At 37.2% G+C, this 15,140-nt stretch overlaps 1 protein-coding gene across 1 annotated transcript in view; it reads left to right on the top strand.

Moving 5' to 3' along the window:
- Positions 1-15,140, top strand: part of thada (THADA armadillo repeat containing) — a 118,978-nt gene that overhangs the window by 37,158 nt on the left and 66,680 nt on the right. Inside the window, exons 27-28 of the mRNA XM_008430387.2 lie at positions 3,708-3,797; positions 10,094-10,225. Coding sequence (XP_008428609.1) covers positions 3,708-3,797; positions 10,094-10,225 — 222 coding nt within the window. The remainder of the gene's footprint in view (positions 1-3,707; positions 3,798-10,093; positions 10,226-15,140) is intronic.

Raw genomic sequence — 15,140 nt, 5'->3', positions numbered from 1 at the left:
CAGTGAGATGATTATACAACAAAAAACTGTTTTGTTTTTTTCCTATTTAGTGCACGTATTTTAATTTATTACGATTTTTTGCTTATCCAGAGGTTTTCAAAATGCACAGATTTTGCTCCTGCTGGAAAAAAACACCTAATCTTTTCCCAAAAACATTTGATGAAAATTGGTGTGTTTCCATTAGGTGAATTTATCTTTGTCCTTTCCATTATGGTTTGTGGAAACGCAGCGAGCGTTGCAAAAAAGCCCAAACTTCGTCCTACTGATGGCTTTGATCTCAACGTTTCCACAACAAACTTCAAATATCTGCAGCTGTGTGTCGTATCAGAACAGTTCAAATAAATCATTTAAGTCATATGACAACCTTTTCTATGATGAGTGGATGTAAACACCTCACTAACCTCCAGTTTGACCCTTTTCTCTCTCCGTCTAATATGCTCTGACGCTGCCTGTGACCTTTGACTTCCAGGAGCGCAGACTTGTCAGGCAAACAGACTCTCATTAGGAGAACATTCGCACTCAATCAAATGTTTCTCATGCAGGTTCTGCATTCAGTTGCCATACATTGGTCACCATTTGTCTCTGAAGTGTTGCCTCCATGTTGGAGGAGACGGTTGGACAGATTTCGTTCTGCTGAATGTGCTTTAGCTGGTTTTCCCCGTCGTTCTGAGAGAACAGCAGTGTCTCCTCAGTCTTGTGATCAAGAGTTGGGCAGAGCAAACCTCTTCCCTCCTGATGGGACTTGATTTAGACAGACAGAGTCAAATAAAAACTTTATTGGCCCTCAGGCTGAATGGTGGTTGAAGACCGCCAGAGTTAAATATAAAGTTTGTAATTTTATTGACAGTCACATATGTGTTTGAGCGAATGCATAGGCCCAAACATGTGACGGTTGGTGCTGCTCACACAAGAACGGCAGGGTTTATTTCTGGCTTTGGGAGGATAAACAAAGATGAAGGCTGGATTTGTTTAGCTTGACAGGATTTGGAGCAAAAACTTATCGGCTCGTCATAACATCAGACCATAGACTGAGACCTTTATCGCTGACTCTTATTTTTATGATGTTGTTTTTTTGGCTGTTTTGCGTAGGATGTTTAACTGATTTGGTCTAATGTTGTTCCATTTATCACTTTTACACGCTATGTGGGGATATTTGAAACAAAAGGCAGGTTTCCTCCGCAGGAGCATTTTCCAGGAACTCATTAAAAGCAAAATGGCAGTGTAGGCTGGTAATCATAGTGGTGTCGGTGTCAGTGTGGTTTGTTATGCTGTTTTGTCTGTTTTCATTACAAAAGCGACCCATTCAACCAACCCGTACCTCACTCTTTTTTCTTCCTTGTAGGTTTCTAGGAAAACGGTAAAGTTAGGGTAGAGTTACTGCATCATTCTAGTAGAAACCAGACCCTGGTTCCACGCTTTGCTTCATACAAAGGTTCTGGAGTCTCAGCTATATGAGAAACGATTGCTTCCTGGAAGTTTTCAATTTTGCCCAATTGCTAACGTCTGCCGCTAACATATGTAACGCAAAAGTTCAACACTGCAAAACTTACCGTAAATTTCCTGTGCTGTAAACATCCGTCCTCCTCTGCAAAGAAAGAAGTGCTAATCCGAACAAGATGTCTGTTAATATTAATTACCGTATTTTCCGCACTATAAGGCGCACCGGATTATAAGGCGCATTGAATAGACACTTCAGTTTGGGTTGCCGATTTGTCCGTACTCTATTATTACACACCCACATTTGTAAAGAAAAGGTCCCCGAGTACTTTATATAGTAGGCTGCCCCAGTCATTGTTTGTGCCTTATAGTGTGGAAAATACGGTAAATATTTGGAAGAACGGCCAACACAGAATGAACGGCTTTGTTCACTTCCTCCACTGCCATTGCTAAAACTACAGTCAGAATACAATCCAAAAACAGGGCAGAAAATTTGCAGAATTGTTCACAGTTTCTCTTTCTGTTCACTTGAATTGTCCCGTCGGAGACAAATCAAGTCAATGGGAGAAAGGCCAAAATGTCTGCGAAGTGAGATGAGAATCATGTGCAGCTGCCAATGCCAAGCCGTGTTTCTATCAACGTACTTTTTTGCACATTTTGAAGAATCACATTGGAAAATATCGATGGAAACTTGGGCTGGACGATATGGCCGAAAACCTATAACAATATAAGCATTTCATATCAGTCAGTATCAATAATTATTGATTAGTTTTTTGTTTCGAATGTCTTAAACACTGCCAAACTGGTGGCCTTACCGTTCCTGTTTTATCCACGGTTTTTGCTCCACAACTTTTTATATTTTTAAGCAGTTATGAGACGAAACTGTAAACTGCTGCTGCGCAAGATACTCAACAGGTTGTTGCTAGGCAACCAAAGAGTGAGTGAGTTAGTTGACACCACCAAGTTAAGTTAAATTATTAAATATTCCATCAGATGTATTATCTTTTGACATTGATCACGTTCCTATCACAATATATGTTATTGATTTATAGTCCAGCTCTAATGGAAACTTCAAAATTCAAAGTTTTTACACTTGAGGTGGTTTTTGGCTTGTCCGAAGAAGAATTAAGGCACTAAACAGGAGATGGAAACACATTTGCCAAACAAGTTTTGCTGTAGCGAACATTTACCTCACATTAATTGATTCACTAATGGTTGGAATTACACTTAATTTGCGTTTTTCCCCTTTTTGCAACATTTTAACAGTTTGCTCAAAGTTGTGTGAAAGCATAGCTACAGTTCATTGATTGGGAGACAGAAAGACGTCACTGCTTGCGACAAACACAAGACAACGTTTGTCATCACACTAGTTTAGCAGAAGAATCACAAATCATCTATAACTGGTTTCTTGAACATGGCGATGAGGTAAATGAACTCATTTATTCTTAAGTCCAGATCCTCATCCAAGAGGGCAACATTGGACGTAGTAGCGCTAGAAATGTGGGTCATGAACGATTGCGTGATGTTATTAAGTCCTTCAGGGATGTTTCAGACACCTTGTTGAATCTGTGGAGGAAAGCATTAATGAGGCTCTGAGGGTAAATGGTAAACAATGTGCACATTATGCTGTAAATAGTTGGTGAGTGTGTGATTTTACAGCTGGAGAAAACAGCCTGGAGTGTCTTATCTGCTAGTAAAAACACAACCATCTGAATGCTCCGTGCTTGTTGTGTTTGGACTGCAGACTTTAACTAAATGTTACTCAGAGACGTTTGTGTCTGTTGGACAGACGGTCAACATGTGATTGAACGAAACGATGATAATTAACACTCATAGTAGTACACAATAAAATAATGGTACTAAATTGTCAGGTTGTTATATCCTTATTATTAGGGATTGCTGACTCTTTGCTTGCTCTTCCTTGATCACAATGTCCACAACATCGTGTCTCATTATTTCAAAAACTGTTTTCTATCATCATCCTAACCTGTTCAAGGAAGGTCACCTTTAAGTCATGTTTGATATATGTAGCGTTTTTTTAACAGCTGAAGTCAACATAGATACTTGATTGTACTGTAAAATGGCTCTGTGTGGATGCAAAATACATAATAATGTCCCTTTAAAATGTCTGTTTTACACATTGTATAACAATGGTATAACAATATAATCCCAGTATAACGTTGGATTATTACCAACTATGAGGCCATGGATTATTTCCTGCCGTTATTATTAATGATCGTACCGTTCTCCTCCTCTCCCTCTGCCCGCAGGATGACGGGTCGGGAGTTTTTCACTCGTTTTCCGGCTCTCTATCCGTTCCTCCTGAGCCAGCTGGAGGAAGCTGCAGCCACTGTGGAAAGGTGAGGCGACTCGGGCTAAAACCTTCATCATGTTAAAGGTGTTCTCTTTTTTTTTCTTATTTTCTCCAGAGGGAAAAACAAACTAAACTGTTTGTTTTCTGCAGATTAAATTCCAACGCTCTGTATTTTGTTCTCACAGCCTTTTTCTTATCACTTGCTCACTTGACTGATTATGTGCTCAAAGCACTGGGCTTTACGGCCGAGTAAAGTAAACGTCTTTCTTGGTTTTTGTTCTGTCTTTTTGCAGTGGAGGGTTGAGTCCTCTGAGGTTCACTGGCCTTATCGCCGTCAGCTCCCCCTCTTTGTAAAAGCCTTGTAGTCGGCCAGCAGCTCCCCAAACCGCCTTATCTTAATATGGATCCAATTAATTGAAAGCTCTTTCAGACCAGCTCTTTTACACTCCCTTCGACCCTTGTTAAAACATTTGCAAATTTCCCACGGAACCAGACCTCGGCCGTCTGACTCCTCGTTGTTTTCGCCGCGCCGCCCAAACAGACCCGGCCGCGTCATGCTATAGGAACACACAGCGGGACAGGAGGAAGCAGAGCAGCTGTTTGTGGTTTCCAACTGAACTTTCACAATCAGACGGCTCCAAAATAGACGACAGACTAGTCTTTTTTTGTGCACATGCACACATTTAGTGTTTTGTAAATTGGGCCAAACAAAAATCGAGACCCAGAGAGAATATAGGACGTAATTATGAACTAAATGGCAGGAAAACAACAAAAAGTATGCCAGAACGTAAACTGAGGGTAAACGTTCTCTTTGCTGTATTCAAGGAAGTTTGTTGAAAATTGCAACATTTGTTACGTTTTCAGCTTTTGCGTTTCACTTTCACACTGCATTATGCTAAATGAACCAAACTCTTTCAAAACCTCTTCTCCTCCTCGCCTGTGGGGGCGCTACACCAAGAACCACTGAAGGAAACGGCATGAAAACCTCTGAAGAAGACAATGAGCACATCGTCCTTATTTACAGAATGAACAGAAACTGAAGTGGTGTCAGATTTTAGCAATTTTAGGCTTTCTCTTTTGTCTTTGATAAGACAAAGTAATTTCTCCTGTTAGCACTAAACTAGTGCATTTGCTTTGATTGTATTTACCCAGAATGCCCTGCGCTGTAGTCCATTTCCTGCCTTTGGAGCGACCTCCGTTCACATATTGATTCAAAGCGCACAAGAGTTCACTTCCACCTAACTGAGACCGAGATTTTTATTTGGGCCAGAGCAGGACCGGACAATATGGCTGAAAAACTTACAACATAAGCATTTCATTTCACTCAATGAAATGAGTGAAATGAAATGAGTCAAAAAACTATTGACTAGTTTTTTGTTTTAAATATCTGAAATACTCCCAAACTGGTCCTGGTTCATCCACAGTTTTCACTTCACAATGTTATTTTTATTTATTTTTTTAAAGCAGCTACGAGGCAAAAACTTGAACTGCTGCTGCGTCAGTTACTCAGCAGGTCGTTGCTAGGTAACCAAAGAATGAGTGAGTTGCTAGGCAACAAAAGAGTGAGCGAGTGAGTTGATTCCACCAAACGTGCTGAGCTGGCTGTGAGAGGTTGAGCTGCTAAAACCTTTTCCTCTGCCTACATTTCCCAGAATGCTGTGCAGATTTGGATTGGAGTTCAGTGAACTTACTGAAAATTCTGCCAGTCTATCTAATGAATATGGATCAAAGGTCAAAAGGTCGGCTGCATCAAGGTTTGATTTGTCCTGCAGATTTGTTGATGCCTGCTACATTTCAAAGATGTGGATGATTTTTCTGTTTTTTTTGTTCACTTTTAATGAGAAAACCCTAAAATCACGGCTCATTTCTTCGGTTCAAAGTCACATTCTCTGCACATTTTGATTTTTTTTTTTTCAAAACTTTGTTGAGTAGTTAAATTTTTTATCTTTATTATTAACCTTTATTTCACCAGGAATGTCCCACTGAGATTGAAAATCTCTTTTACAAGAGAATCCTGGCCAGGACTGGCAGAGGCACACAGAGTTTTCATAAACATTCACAACACAACAGAGAAAGTTAACACCATCATAAATAAACTAATAAAAAAGATTCCTCAACATTCACAGACAAATGATTTCTTCCCTAAATGAATAAAAAAAGCCTTAAAAACATTTAGTGGCAATGTTTTTAAGTTGATATTTCTGGTTCCAAGAAGATGGTGAAGAAAATTGAAAAGATTTCTTTTCAAGTTTAGTTCGAACTTTAGTCACCAAAAGTTAAAGTAAGTATTTGAATTGTGAAAATAGTTTGATTTTATATGTTATATGTTGTTATTTGGTCAACTGTTCCCTCTGGGTTTGCATGCTGTGCAGCTCTTACTTTTATTTATTTACCTTCCTTGAGTTGTTATGATGCGTAACCGTGGCGACAAGGCATTGTTTTTACAACTGGAAGCAGGTGATTAGCATCTCAAAGCTCCGATAGCACCTGAACGACAACCAAACAGCCAGACAGAGATTTAAAGAGATGCAACAAAAGCAAATGAGATGGATTAGCAACAACTATTGGTCGCTGAAATAGTCTGTATGACATGCTAAAAGTTATTTAGCTGTTAGCATGTTGTTACAGACTATCATAAAGTAACAATCTTCAGTCAGAGGCCTTTTCAGATTCGTTGCAAGACTGACTGCTACTGAAGATCCAACCTTTGTGCAGCATCACAATTCACGACATTTAATTTCCCTTTGGGATGAATATAATATTTTTTATTGAACTGGATTTAGTTTAATTTCTACGAGTAGGGCCACACTAAGAAAAAATAATAATCATATGAGAATAAAGTTATAATATTTCAAGGATAAAGTCGTAATATTATGAATTTAGTCCTGTAATACTATAACTGTATTGTAGTATTTGATTCTATTCTCGTTACCTTATTTATTTTTTATATTTTAATGCTCAAAACAGTTATTTTTAAAACAAATGTAGCTCAGAGTTTGAGGCTCCAGATTTATTTGTTGGCTGCGTTATCTCAGCGCAGCGATCATTTCTGTCTGGCTGCACCAGGTTTTATCTCAGACACTATTCCAGGTCAGTCTCTGAGTTTTTAAAGTGATTAGTTGCAGCGCTCCATCTTATCTTCAGCTCCCTTCCCTTCCCAGGAAAACAGCGTCTGTATCATATTCCAGCGGTTTTTGAAACGGAGCTGGTGATTTATTTGTCTGAGGCAAAATAAATGGAAAGCTTAAGCTTCGGTTTACTTTAGATATTCTTTTGTTTACGTCTCTGTGACCGTGTCCTTTCCGTCTAAGAGGAGATTTCAGAATCTTAAGGTCACAGTGTTGCATTTCCTCTCTCTGAAAGCCTGATTTAAAAAAAAAAAAAAAAAGACGTCCTGAAATTGTTGGAGATGTTAAAACGTACGGAGGATGGAGGATGTTTTTCCTTTTGCGTTGTCTCGCAGTGATGTACTGGTCAGTTCATTCAGCGTAATTTAATACTTCTTCTGCTGTAATATAAGGTTTTTGTACTTGAGTGAAGTTGCCTCCCCACCTTCTTCAAATCAGACAAAATAGAGTCAGACGTTTGTGCAGTAAACTTTTTGTTTGTGCCGCTGTCATTTTAAAGATATTAAGAAATGTTTCCAGAGGTCATTCTAAGGTCAACCAGCCCCCTGCTTTCTTCAAATCAAGCATAATTGGTGTCAATCAACTCGACTGTTTGTGCAGCAATTTTTTTTGTTTGTGCTGCTTTGAAGATATTAATGAAAGTGTAAAGGTCATTTTGATTTAGTAAAAGTAAACGTGGGGGTGGGGGGTTGTTGACCTATTGACCTTTAACTTTCATTACTATTTCATTAATTATCTGTTAATCTGTGATGTTGTTTGCAAAAACAAAATCACAAAATCAATCACAAAATCTTGCAGGGACTGATTAGTGATTATTTAATTTTAAGAAACATTTATTGAATGCTGAAGCAAAAAACTATTTATTGATATTTTAAGAGTTTAATGGGTTTTATCAATGCATTCTGGCCCTTTAACAACATTCAGATTTTTGATTTGGCCCAAAAAATGACAATGAGTTTGACATTCCTACTTTAAAGGGTTAATAAATTGATTTCCAATTAGTTTTTTGCACCAAAAAAATTCAGAATGCATACATATGTTTTCTCTAAACCTCTAAATATTTAAAATTTTAAATCAACATTTGTGACCATGGAGTATTTGCTAATTTATTACGAGGGAACGCAAACCAACATTTTCTTCCACTCCATAAAATTTGTTCTGGGAGGACATTTTCTTTTCCTGCTGGATGTGTGACCTCACATCCTGTCCCTCTGATTTTTACAGTTTTTTTTCCTGCTGGATGTGTGACCTCACATCCTGTCCCTCTGATTTTTACATTTTCTTTTCCTGCTGGATGTGTGACCTCACATCCTGTCCCTCTGATTTTGACATTTTCTTTTCCTGCTGGATGTGTGACCTCACATCCTGTCCCTCTGATTTTGACATTTTCTTTTCCTGCTGGATGTATGACCTCACATCCTGTCCCTCTGATTTTGACCGTTTAAATGTTTGACCGCCTCCAAATTGGCTGCGGTTTCGTTTCCCATGAAGTCGACTTGAACGCGCTCTGTGTGCGTTTGCTGAGCGAAATAACGCGAAGCACACGGCGTCGTCGCGGGGAGGCGTCTGTGAAGGACGCTGCGTTCACACACCTTTGGTAACATAAGCAAAACGTTCATGTTTACAGACCTTCACAAAGCGCAGCTGCCAGCCCTCCTTACTCTATAAACAAAGACATTTTCTTCTTTCTTTCTGATCTCCATTGTTAACATAACAGGAAGAGAAGAAGTGAAACTCTTGTGGAGTAAAAATTTAATTTCCTCTTGTGTTTCTGCACCGCCAGTGAGTCAGAGTGAAAACTATGAACGGTTTGGCAGAGATGAAAACGTTCCACTCTGACTCAGCTGGAAGGGATGAGAGTTGAAAAGATGGAGATGAAAAGCTCAGGATGAAGAGTCGACCGTGTCGGAATGTGTAATAAAAGAAAGTTTATGGCTCACAGTTTCTGTATGAGGTTATGATGAAGGTGTTTAAGGTGGCATTGATGCTGATAAATATAATTATAAAGCAATGAGTTTTCCAAAAATAATGATTAAAATTAAATTTACACAATAGGATGACATTAAAGCGTCAGTAATCAACATCTATCATAGATATTTTATTGTCTTATATTTTGTATTTGTAGCTCAATATTTAATCTTCAAACTTAATAATTGTCAGCTGGAACTGACATTTAAAAATGTTCCAATAAATATACATTTATTCAAGTTATTTCATATTTTCTATGACTGAAATGATTAATGGGATCAATCTTGATTATTGGAATCATAGTCAACTAATTTTGCTGATTGGAGTTTGCATTTTAGGTAATAAAATGTTTTTTTTTGTTATTTAAAAAATGAATCGAATTATTTGCTTCTTTGTACTTTTATATACTTTTAATATTGCATAAAATAAACTTAAGTGATTAAATAAAAACTACACAGACTGTGCCAATTTTAATCAACTAATTGATTAATCATCAGAATAATCAACAGAATCACTAAAATAACCATTTGTTGCAGCTCCAATATTTACATATGCATAATTTTTATACAAATGTGAAAATATGACTTTGAAAGGTAAAGCCACATTTTTCCTTTGATGGTAGGCTAAATAAACTGCTGCTTTACAATCAACAACCCATAACTGAAAATCATTTTATAAACAAATATCACTAGCGCATAAAATAAAATGGTTCCAATTTTCCCCCAAGATTATTTAGTTTATTTCATAACCTAAAAAACAAAACAAAATAATGGTTCTTCAAAAATGACAAACTTCTTACAGCAGATATTTACCTGAAATTATAAGTTGAGTTTTTTTTTTTTTTTTTTTCAAAAGGTGATGTAGCATTTAAATAAGTTTTATGCAGCTCGAACTTGGACACATCACAATGTCATCTGCAAACGTCATAATCTAGCTATGTCAATGCTAATGCTGTTAGCTGTTCTGTGTAACTGTGAAGTCGTAAATGAGTTGTTACAGTTTGTTTACAGCCAGCAGATTCTAATTGTTCTCATGACAAGCTAAACGATGCTAACTGCATGACCATCATTTGGCTAAATGAAGCTAACTAAATTAGCATCATTTAGCTAAATGATCCTAACTATATTCTGTCTAACAGGTCTTCTTGATAGATACGAAGATATATAAAACATTCTTGCTTTTGCAGCTGCCAGCTAACAGCTAAGCGCCTCTGCTAACATTTAGTTATTTGTGTGTTTGTGTTTAGTGACAGCGGTCATGTGACGCTCCACCCCAGCCTGTTTTTGCTGCTGCTGGTGCTCAGCCGCCTCTACCCCTCCCCCATGGATGGGTCGTCCTCTCCTCTGGGACTCGCTCCTTTCAGGCCCTTAATCATGAGGTAGGAGTGATCTGTGCTCCATTTGTATCAAAGGCTAAACTCCCATGTGGGAATTTGTCGCTAAGTGATCAAGCTAACGACTATTAGCAATGCAAGCAGTAGTGATGTATCTCTGTATTTTTTCATATGATTAAAAATAATCAAAAGCGCAAATAAACAGTTAGTTATAACTGAGCATGTCTGTTTTTAGCATGTAAACGGCGGCCATTTTGGATTTCTTTTAGTTTGTGTTTGGTGAGAAACTTCTCACTTTAAACCCAAAGTTTCTGACACTCAAAGCCAGACCTGAATTTTCATTCGTACTAAATCATTAAACCACTTCTGCTGTGTTTAAAATCCTGAAAAGTAGAACCGTTTAGCATTTACTTTGACTGCAGCGAGTTGTTTGGGTCAGATCTCTTATCAGGCATGGAATCAAGATGGCCTCCATTTAAGATTCACCAATTGAACATTAATATTTGTATCGGTCCCAATACTGAAAAAAATTCTAAATTGGGTATCAGTGGTCATGTGGCCGATCCATAAGGGCAGATCTACGTAGTCTAATTCTATGCTTTGTGCTTTATTTATTTTACATAATAATTAGACTTCCTACTTTCACCTTCTGAACCGTTTGACAGAAAATTTGTTGCAGTTTATTATTTCCATGTTTGATCAATGTAGTCAGTTTGTTTCTATATTATTTATTTACATTGATTGTTATAACTGAAATTAAAGTTGTCTTGACATGTTGGACCAAGTTTGTGGCGAATTTCAATTCGTTCTGTACTGGGGCAGATTTATCAACAAAATTAGTAATTTAGTACATTTATGTCTGTGTTTCAAAAAAAGGAAACATTTTAAGTAAATTCAGAATTGTTTATCTGTATTAGATCGGTATTGGTTAATTCTGAACCTCAGATATCGGCATTGGAAGAGAAAAAAGGGGATTGGTGCATTATGCTGGGAGCTTCTGTTCTAATTACATGATGATAAATATTAGTATTTTGACCTTTTACATATGGCGGCGTGTTGTTTCTGGAAAACTTAGACGTGAGCAGCAGCTTCTCCTTTCTCTGTTGGTTGTTGCTTATTTCAGCTGCTTGTTCTGTTTATATGAAGATAATTAAGCAATAACCACAGAAATATCAGCAGCACAACTGCAGCTCCACGTGTGCAACAATTCACCATCACCAAAAAACCCTCGCAGTCTCAACATTACTGACTTTCCCTCTTTATATTGGTGTTGATGCAGGTGCCTCCATAACTGTTCTATAAACGTGTTCAGTATTTTTGTTATTTTTACAGATGCATCTTGCAGGTCTCTGTCGTTTTGTACGTTTTAATGTTTATTATGGGTGGAAACGAGATAAGCTTTCTGTTGTGAGTCTGTTTTTGTCTGCTGAGACTCCCCAGCTGTCTAATCTGGCTTGTTTTCACGTGATGTCTTGTACTTCTGTGGTTGTTTGACCTGTTTAGTTCTGTTTTGTTTCTTTTGTTGTGAACCAGCCAGACAAATGGGAAACTATGGTTACAGCCTTCATTTTTTCCCCTTCGGATTGGAGATGAGGGAAAATACTTATGGAAAGTATTTGGGAGGAGTCTAATTGACTTTCGCTGGAAAACCCAGTTGAAAGGTTGGCATCTTGTGTTCCCTCCAACGTAATCTGCAGTTCCAGTAAGAAACAGCTGGTTGTCCTTTGTAAATAGACGACGTGTCGAAGAAGAGTGGAAAAATGGTTGTCTTCATGTTTTGGCTTCCAGTTCAACACGGCGTTATTTACTTTACAAAGTGAAATGCATTTATATTATGTCGAAATTAGCCTAATATTTACTTCTTGTTGATTTGCGCGCTGCCCAGGTTGGTGATTAAAGTGAATTTTACCCTACTTTAAGGTGAAATACAGTGCATCCGGAAAGTATTCACTTTTTCAACATTGCGTCATGTTACATGAATCTTTTTCCTCAAAATATTACACACAAATGCCTCATTGTGATGGCAACGTGGAAAAAAAGTAGGGCTGAAACGATTAATCGCGATTAATCAATTGAAACTAATTTCAACTGGAGAATACAGACTGAATAACAGGTCATTCGAGGAAAAAACTAACATATTCAGAGCAGCAATTAAGGTAAGATATATATACGTTTTGCATTTAAGATAAAAACAGCTTTGCATATAATTATGTTCTAGCCAAAACTCCTCAGTCGGTATAGCTTCACCCACTTCAAGCTCTGAGAATGTTTATTTTCTTATTTTAACAAAAGGAATTTTGTTCATTTGCTAATTTTAATGCATTTTTAAAAGTGGTTGAATGGAAAATGTGTAGAATGTGCCATGTTTTGATGCGATTAATCTTCAGAATAATCAATTACTAAAATAATCTTTAGTTTTGCAGCTTATTAAAATAAAGACAAAAAAACAAACACTTTTCCTATTACTAAGCAAAGGCTTAATGTATTTAATGAGTTTTTTGGTCAAATTACTGCTATAATTAAATTTTGCACTGATTTTCAGTGTCATGGATCATCGAATTTTGTAGGAGGATGAAGTAAATATTTCTAATATTACTTAATTAATCTAGCCATGGATAGACACCATATTACTCCATACGTTACTTTTCTTATCCAACTTAGACTTAACACTTATTTTAATATTTATTTAACATTAACATCAGATTTTGGGCATTTTGTTCAACCAAAAAGTGAAACTTAAATATGAAAACACCAAAATATGAACCAAAAATCCTAAAAGTACACATTATAAAACAGTTACTATGGATTGATTCAGAGAATCGTGTGTAATTAGTGCTGGATGAAATGACTGAAAAACTTATCACAATGTAAGCATTTTATATCAATAAATAAAATAAACTAATAATTATTTATTAGTTTTTAGTTTTAAATATCAGAAATTCTGTCAAACTGTCACAGTTATTCACTTCAACCGGTAGTTTTTTAATTTTAAGTGGTGGAACTTTAAACCACGGCAGTTACTCTACAGGCCGTTGCTAGGCTACCACAGAATGAGTGAGTTGCTAGGTAACCGAAGAGTGAGTGAGATGATTCTACTGACTTTGCCTTTGGTCTGCCTACGTCCCCCAGAATGCTGTGCGGTTCTGGAAGATTCTGTCACACGTTTTATCTATTGATTCATATGTTATTGATTGATTGTCCAGCCCTTAAACTTAAATCCCAGTAAAATATGAGTCAGAGTTTACGGAGAAACGTTTAACTGGCGAGATGTTTTATGTGTCACCCTGGTGAGGGGAGATCGGTCACGGAGCTTCAAATGGTTTTACATTATTTTTCCATTTCCCAATAATCAGAAACAGCTGCTACCTTCTCACCAAACCTCTCGCTGGTGGCCTGGCCATCCATTAAAAATGTCCTCTAACACGGCGGAGGAGTAAGACTGATTCACATCTACCTGAACGAATATCCAGCCTTTCTCTTCTGGATTGTTTCCTCTTTCTCTCACTTGCATTGGAGGCAATAATCTACCATCGCCTTTCAGCAAATTAGTCTTTGAGTCATTTCTTTTTAAAGCCTCATGTTCTGTGGAGACCTAAATTGGTCTCTGGCCCGTTCTGTGGCTGTCAGGCCAGGAATGCGGCTCTTCTGGCCAAAATGAAGCCCACGAATTTGAAAAGTCAAACATGGCTCTGCTTCAACTTTTCTGGCTCGAGTCGATTTTCACCTTCAACCCGTCCCATGATCATGAGAGACCGTGTCTGATCCGGTCGGTTCCTTTATCAGCCAGTTCTCCAGCTGCACAAAATCCTTGGAAAGGCTGGAGTTTCGTTTAGGTGTTTTCCAGGTTTGGAAAGTTCTTGGATTTTCTGTACGAATTACTGGAAAGTTCTTGATATTTAAACGTTATTTACAGTTGAAAACCAAATATTTTCAGACACAGATACATTTTTGTCTCATTTTCTAAAACAAGAACCTAAACCTTTTCTGTTTTAGGTTAGTTAGAATTGCTAAAAGTAGTTTTATTTACTGAAAGAAATTTAGAAAAGTTATTTAGCTTACCTTGTAATGTATATTAATGATTCCTAATAGCTTATTGATCATCTTGTATTTTATACATTAAACAATGTTATTAAAATTGGGGGATTTATTTATTTTTTGCTAAATTCTTTTTATTCTCATATTGTTGCCACTTTATTCTCATAATTTTTCAATTTTATTCTTGTAATATACTGACTTTATACTCATAAATTTAAGATTTTCTTCTAATTTAATTTTGTTCTCATAATTTAATTTTTTATTTTTTATTTGTGTGGCTCTAGTACTCTCTCTAAGTAGAATGTAGAAACCACAGTAATAAATTACATAATTTAACAGTGAATTAAAACTGTTTTTTTTAGTTCAGTTGGATAGCTTTTATCTCCAAAGTTTGGTGCTGGAAAAGTTTGGAAACTTTCCTTGAAAAGTGCTTGAATTTTACGGTGGGAAACGTTTATGTACAGAGATCAGATCTTTCTTTTTTTTTGCCTCCTCTTTTGAGATATTTAATATTTTTTTGTACTATTTTTCTGGTGTCTTTGCATTTCACGACGATCTGGAGGATTACGAGCAGCGGACACGTTTATTGCAGTTGCTGTCGCCATGGTGATTACCGTCTCTGGCTCGCTCGCCGCTTCGTTAAAGGCTGCGCGTTAACGAGCGGACCGCCGTCGGAGCTGATGACGTATCGGTGTTTGTCTTTTCATTGGGCGGAAAGTGAATGAAATCTGCTCTCACCATCAGCAGGGAAAAAGCTCCTGGGTTTCATGTCTGATTACGACGTGTGGGATTGTGTTCCCATCAGGACCATTGAGAAGCTTTTCACTGATGTGAACCGATTTTATTTCAGCGTAGCCAACATCTGCGGCGCTGCATGTTTTAAGATTTATCGCTGCCTGTTTTATTTGGCTGAATTTGATTTTTT

The sequence above is a fragment of the Poecilia reticulata genome, chromosome 15, assembly GCF_904066995.2.
Source record: "Poecilia reticulata chromosome 15, P_reticulata-male-v2, whole genome shotgun sequence".
NCBI classification, from domain to species: Eukaryota; Metazoa; Chordata; class Actinopteri; order Cyprinodontiformes; family Poeciliidae; genus Poecilia; species Poecilia reticulata.
The sequence above is the reverse complement of the archived record's forward strand: the minus strand, read 5'-3'. Positions and strand labels throughout refer to the sequence as shown.